The 6632-nt window shown below is 70.6% G+C and overlaps 1 protein-coding gene across 1 annotated transcript in view; it reads left to right on the top strand.

Moving 5' to 3' along the window:
* Positions 1 to 529: 529 nt before the first annotated feature.
* IRAK1 (interleukin 1 receptor associated kinase 1) overlaps positions 530 to 6632 on the top strand; it is a gene marked incomplete at its 5' end in the record, with an annotated part of 9300 nt that continues 3197 nt past the window's right edge. The window contains 13 exon segments of the mRNA XM_075071313.1: positions 530 to 716; positions 944 to 1084; positions 1210 to 1316; positions 1536 to 1706; positions 1907 to 1971; positions 2297 to 2411; positions 2601 to 2605; positions 2910 to 2938; positions 2941 to 3017; positions 3342 to 3383; positions 3386 to 3445; positions 3448 to 3550; positions 3948 to 4042. Coding sequence (XP_074927414.1) covers positions 530 to 716; positions 944 to 1084; positions 1210 to 1316; positions 1536 to 1706; positions 1907 to 1971; positions 2297 to 2411; positions 2601 to 2605; positions 2910 to 2938; positions 2941 to 3017; positions 3342 to 3383; positions 3386 to 3445; positions 3448 to 3550; positions 3948 to 4042 — 1197 coding nt within the window.

Genomic DNA, 6632 nt, shown 5'->3' with positions numbered 1-6632 from the left:
GAGGGGCCGGGTACCCTGGTGGGTGCTGAGTGGAGGTGCTGGGCAGGTGGGGCATGGGTACCCTGGGGGGTGCTGGGGGGAGGGGCCAGGTACCCTGGGAGGGAGGGGCTGGGTACCCTGGGGGGGAGAGGCTAGGGTACCTGGGGGGGTGCTGGGGAGGAGGGGCGTGGGTACCCTGGGGGGTACTGGGGGAAGGAGCTGGGGTACCCAGTGGGGAGGAGCCGGGGTACCCTGGTGCGTGTGGGGGAGGGTCCGGGTACCCTGGTGGATGCTGGGGAAGGGATTGTTAGGCTTTCTTGGGGGCGGGGTGGGGTGGATGGGGGACCCTGGGGGGCACCGACGGAGGGATTAGGGGCTGCTAAGGGGGTTGGATGGGGGATGGGACAGACAGAAATGTGGGGCTGGGAGTGACAGCGGGGATGGGGGCGGAGCTGTGGGGTGTGATGGGGACACCAGACGGGAAGGGGTGGCTCAGTAGGGGTGGGAGGCAGCGCCATGGGGCAGATGGGGGGCCCCCGCACAGGGCTGACATCTCCCCCTCCCCCCAGCCTCACGGATCGCGCGGGACCAGGTTGAGCTGCGTCTCTGCGAGCGGACGGATGGACGGACCCAGCAGCTGCTCTGGTCCTGGATGAACCGAAATGCTCGAGTCGGGGACCTGCTGGCGCTGCTGGACGAGCTGGAGCTGTACCGGGCCCGCGACCTCCTGGCGAGCTGTGAGCGCCCTATGGCCACCCCACGGCCACCCCACAGCCCTGCCAGCGCTCCTCACTTCCGACCCGCAGCCCCTGCTAGCCCAGCCCTGGCCTTGGGGTGGTGGGATCCCAAGGTCCCTGTGGTGGGTGGGGGTATTTGGGGGGGGAAGCTTAGGGATGGCAGATTAGTGGGGGCAGGTTCCTTCTTGCATCGCTCCCATCTTTAATCCCCCCATTTTGTTTCCCAGGGCAGCCTCCCTCCGAGACCCCCGTCCTGAGACCCCCGTTTCTTCCCTCGGCGCCTCCAGTCCCCCACCCCCACACTGGTGACAGCAGAGCTTCGACCATTGCCTGTGACCCCCCCAAGCCACCCCCCCAGCCCCTGCCAGGTAACTCTGCCCCTCCCCCAGTGGGAGAGCTGCCTTCCCATCCCCCTGGGGGTGGGGAGTTGAGTCTGGGGCAGGTGAGCTAACAGATTCCCTATTTCTGCCTCCTCCTCCCCCCTCCCTCGCAGAGCCCTCCTGCCCCTCACTGCCTCTGCCCGGCCCCCCGCCCAGCAGCCTGCTCAGCACCAGCAGCCAGGGGCCTGCCCCCCCACCCGCGGCACCCCCTGCTGACCAGGTATCGACACGGGAAGGTGGGGGGTGCTTGGACGGAGGGGGGAGGCCAGGGATGGATAATGGGGGACAGCACTGGGTGGGGGGTGTATTGCCCATGGTAAGGGGGCGAAGGGGACCGATTGAGTCCTACCCAGAATCCTCAGCGCCCGGGGATGGGGTCCCTGTTGCTCTGGGGGGGGGTCTGAGCTACCCCTGTGTGTGTGTCTCTCTCCCCCTGCAGGGGGTGAAGGCGCTGGGCCCTGCCCGCCAGCCCTTCGCCTGGCCCCTGGCGGAGCTGGCGCAGGCCACGGGCGGTTTTGCGGAGCGGCACAAGGTCGGGGAAGGTGGGTTCGGCTGCGTGTACCGGGCCCGGCTGCGCAACACAGACTACGCTGTCAAGCGGCTCAAGGAGGTACAGGGGGGCCCTACCCAGCATCCTTTGCACTCACCCTGATCTGCCCACAATCCTCGTCACTAGCCCCAGCTTGCCAGGGAGGTACCCCCAGTCCTCTGAGCTCCCCACTCGCGCTGCCCCCTCCCCTTCCCTGTGTCCCCTGGGGTTGGGGGCTGGTGACCTGACTCTCATTAACCCCCCCCACACACTCCCCCCAGGATGCGGAGCTAGATTGGAGCAGCATCCGGAGCAGCTTCCTCACCGAGGTGGAAAACCTGTCACGGTGAGGGGGGTTGCGGGTCGGGAGTGAGGAGCACCGGCTGAGCTGGGGGGGGCAGGGCCGGGCTGGCAGGGGCTGCGGGTCGGGAGTGAGGGGCACCGGCTGAGCTGGGGGGGGCAGGGCCGGGCTAGCAGGGGCTGCGGGTCGGGAGTGAGGGGCACCAGCAGGGCTGTGGGGCAGGGGGCAGGCCTGGGCTGGCAGGGGCTGCGAGTCGGGAGTGAGGGGCTCCAGCGGCGCCAGTGTCCTGGGAGTTACCCAGAATGCTTTGTGCTCACCCTGGCCCCAGGAATTTGGAGTGACTGTTCCCCACTAACTTCTGCCCTCCCAGGTTCCGCCACCCCAATATTGTGGAGTTTGGGGGGTTCTGCGCCGAGCGGGACCATTTCTGCCTCGTCTACGTTTTCATGCCCAATGGATCCCTGGAGGATCGGCTGAGTGGCCAGGTACCCCTCCCTCCAGTGTCTGCCCCCGCCAAGCCAGCGCCATCCCCTCCCCCCGGATCCTCCGTGGCTGGTGAAGATGGGGGGGCACTCAATGGGGCTGAGTGCTCGTGCGACCCTGGGATGTGTAAAGGGGGGGGCCAGGATTGCAGAGTAGTGAGTTTCTCTCCATCTCAAGTGGGGCTGGAGCAGGGGGGGCGGCGGGGAGGAGGGGCTGGGATGGGCAGGGGGGTGCAGGGAAGAGGGGCCAGCGGGGGGCCTAGGGAGGGAAGGAGGGCGCCAGGGCTGAGCGGGGAGGAGAGGGCAAGCAAGGGGGGCCAGAGAGGAGGGGCCACAGTGGGTGACAGCCAGCCAGGACCCCTGGCAAGGATCTGCCCAGCCCTCGCCCCTCCTGAGCTCGCAGCCTTGCACCCTCCTCCTTCGCCATACGGGGAAGCAGGAACATAGGCCGCTCCCGCCCCAGTGGGGGGACCCCTTCTCATCAGCCTGTGCTCCCCAGAGGGCCGCCCCTCTGTCGTGGGCCCAGCGGCTGGCGTGCTGTGGTGAACGGCGCGAGCATCCAGTTCCTGGCACCGGGACACGCCCAGCCTGATCCATGGGGAGTCAGAGGTGAGTGGGGCGGGCGGTCTTCGGGAGCAGCGGGCGGGGGGTGTGGGGTGAGGGGATGGGCTCGGGGTGATGGGGGGGCTGGGGGCTCTAGGGCAGCGGGAGTAGGGGGCGGGAGCTGGGGGCGCTGGGTGGCCTGAGGGCTGGGTGGGTCTAGGGCAGCTGGGGGAAGGAGTGAAGCTGGGGGGGCTGGGATGTGTGGTGAGGGGATGGCTCTGGGGGCGGGGCTCTAGGGCAGTGGGGGGGTAGGGAGTGGGAGCTGGGGGGCTGAGATGTGGGGTGAGGGGGTGTTTCAGGCTGTCTCACGCGCGTGTTCCCCCGCCCCAGTTCTCTAACATCCTGTCTGGACCGGGGGCGCTGCGTCCGGCCTGGTGCGAGACTTGGGCGGGCGGGCGGGCCGGGGCCGGCCTGGAAGTGGGGGGCTTCAGTGCCAGCCCTGGGGGACCACACGGTGCGGGGAACCTGGCTCCTGCCCCCGAGTACGTGCGGGAGCGGGACCCTGTCCCCCTCCATCGACACCTACAGCCTACGGGGTGGTGAGTAGCAGCCCCGCGTGCCCCCTGCCTCGCTGACCCCGCATTGCTCCCGCCCCCATGGCTCCCAGCCTCACTGTCCCCTGGCTGCGGCCCCATTGTTCCTCTGTCCTCCGCGCCCCCCGGCCTCCTGTGCTCCCCGCCCTTGCCTGGCACCTGAGCCGCCCCAGTCTGGCCTGCCTCGGTGTGGCTTCCACTGCACCCCCAAGGCCCCTCCAATAACCAAACTCAGGGAATAGACCCTCTCTTTTTCTCAGTTGGGGGGGTCACATCCCCAATGACAGGAGCTCCTGGACCTCCCCTAAGAGCTCAAGACCTAAACCCCAGCCTGGGGCACAATAAGCGGATGGGGAGGGGTCATGGGGCCGGATTTTGCCGCCCCCCCCCAACCTCCATGCAGAGCCTTCAGCGACCCCCTCGGCCCCCCAGGTGCTGCTGGAACGCGAGGGGAACGGGGGCCTCGGAGAACAGACGGACGTGACGGACAAAGTTCCGGTAAGACGCTGCCCCCCCATTTCTTTCCGACCCGCAGCCCTGCCCCCCAGCCACCCCCGGTGCTTCCTCACCCCGCCGCAGCCCCTGCAGCGCCCCCTTCACTCCCGACCCGACCTGCCCCCCCAGCTCTGCTCTGCCGGGGCCTCCTCATCCGACCTGCGCAATGCCCCTGCCCCCCAGCTAAGCCCTCCGATGCCCCTCACTTCCCGACCCTCGCAGCCCCTGCCCCCCCAGCTCTGCTCTGCCGGTGCCCCTATCCCGATCCGCAGCTGCCCCCCAGCTTCAGCCCCCTGCGATGCCCCATCCGACCGCAGCCCCTGCCAGCGCCCGTCATCCGAGCACCCGCCCCAGTCGCTCTGCCGGGTGCCTCACCCTGACCCGCACCCGCCTGCCCCCTCAGTCAGCCCCTGCCCGAGCCTCCAACCCGACCGCAAACCCCGTCCCCTCAGTCCTGGCCGTCCCCTCTCTCCGACCGCACCCCTGCCCCAGCTTGCTCTGCGTGCCCCCACTCTTCGACTCCCGCAGGCCCCTGCCCGCTAATCCTGCGATGCCCACCCGACCGCAAGCCCTGCAGCGCCCTCACCCGAATCCCGCACCCCTGCCCCCAGCTCTGCTTCTGCCGTGCCCCCATCCTGACCGCACCCTGCCCCCCAGCTCTGCTCTGGCGGTGCCTCATCCCCGCCCGCAGCCGCCGGCGTGCCGGTGCCGCTCATCCCGAGCCGCAGCCCCTGCCCCCAAGCCAGCCCTGCCGATGCCCTCACTCCGACCCGGCCCCGCCAGCGCCTCCACCACTACCGACACCCAAGTCCCTGCCCCAGCTCAGCCCTGCCGAGCCCCATCCTCCGACCGCAGCCCCCTCCAGGCCTCAACTCCCGACCCGACCCCTGCCAGCTCGCTCTGCCGTGCACCTCATCTGAAACCACCCCTGCCCCAGCCGCTCTGCCGGTGCCCCTCACTCCGACCCCAGCCCCCTGCCCGGCTGTGCCGGTGCGCTCATCCCGAGCGCAAGCCCTGCCCCCAGCTCAGCCCTGCCGATGCCCCTCACTTCCCGACCCGAGCCCTGCCGCGCCCGCAACTACGAGCGCAGCCCTGCCCCCCCAGCTCAGTCCCCTGGCCGATGCCCCTCACTCCCCGACCCGCAGCCCTGCCCAGCGGCCCCTCACTTCCGACCCGCCCTGCCCCCAAGCCCCCTGCTCGCGGTGCCCCCCCACTCCGACGTAGGCCCTGCCCCAGCCTTGCTTGCGGGGCCCACTCGACCCGCACCCCGCCCAGCTCTGCTCTGCCTTCCATCACTACTCCCGACCCGCAGCCCTGCCCCAGCTTCGCCCTGCGAGCCCCTCCTCCCGACCGCAGCCCTGCCAGCGCCTCACTCCTGACCGCACCCGCCCCAGCTCTGCCTTGCTGGTGCACCTCAACTCCCGACGCAACCCCTGCCCCCAGCTCAGCCTCCCGGTGCCCCTATCCTGCACCCGCACCCTGCCCTCCAGCTCTGCTTCTGCCATGCCCTCACCCGACCGCAGCCTGCCCCCGGCTTGTGCCGGTGCCCCCTCACTCCCGAACCTCGCAGCCCCTGCAACGCCCCTCACCCGAAACCGCAACCCCTGCCCCCGGCTCAGCCCCTGCCGATTTGTCCTCACTCGACCGAGCCCTGCCCTGGCAGCCCTGCGATGTCCTCACTCCCGACCCCGCAGCCCTGCCCCGGTCAGCCCTGTTGATGTCCCTACTCCCCGACATGCAGCTCCCTGCCCCCCCAGCTTAACCGCGGTGTGCTCTCCCGCCCAGCCCTGCCCCCGGCTGTGGCCGGCCCCTCCCCCTACACTCCCCGACTCCGCACCCCTCCCCCAGCCAGACGCCCCCAGCCCTGCTGGTGCCTCACTCCTGACCCGCAGCCCTGCCCCCAGCTCGTTGGGGCCGGGTGGGGGGGGCCCACTCTCCCGACGCCCCCGCCCCCAACCCCAGACGTCCCCACCTGCTGGTTGGCCTCATCCTGACCCGCAACCCCTGCCCCCCAGCTCAGCGCGTGCCTCACTCCACCTCAGAGCCCTGCCCCGGCGTGCGGTGCCCCCTCATCCCGAACCCCGCCCTGCCCTGCCAGTCGCCGCTGATCCCCTCATTCCCGACCCGCAGCCCTGCCCCCACCCAGAGCCCCAGCGCGGTTGCCCCCACTCTGACCCGGAGCCCTGCCCCCCAGGCTCACCCTGCCGATGCCTTTACTGCCCGACCGCAGCCCTGCCCGCAGCCCCTGGCCCGCCAGCCCTGCCCCCCCAGCCTGCTGTGCGCCTCACCCCGACCCCAGCCCCCTCCCCCAGCTCAAAAGCCATCTGTGGCCCCCACTCCAACGCGACCCTGCCCCCCAGCCCTCGCCCTGCTTGTGGCTCCACTTCCGACCCGCATGTGCCCCAGCCCAGCCGGCCCTCAGTCCTGACCGCGCGCCTGCCCCAGCCCTGGCGGGCCCTCATCCGCCCCGAGCCCTGCCCCCCCAGCTCACCTGCCGATCCTTACTCCGAACACGCAGCCCTCCCAAAGCCCCTGCCCAGCCTGCTGGTGCGCCTCCTCCCGCGCAGCCCTGCCCCAGCTGAGCCGCTGTGCC

This window comes from Chelonoidis abingdonii, chromosome 11, assembly GCF_003597395.2.
Source record: "Chelonoidis abingdonii isolate Lonesome George chromosome 11, CheloAbing_2.0, whole genome shotgun sequence".
NCBI lineage: Eukaryota > Metazoa > Chordata > Testudines > Testudinidae > Chelonoidis > Chelonoidis abingdonii.
Note: the sequence above shows the minus strand (reverse complement) of the source record. Positions and strands in the feature narration are given on the sequence as shown.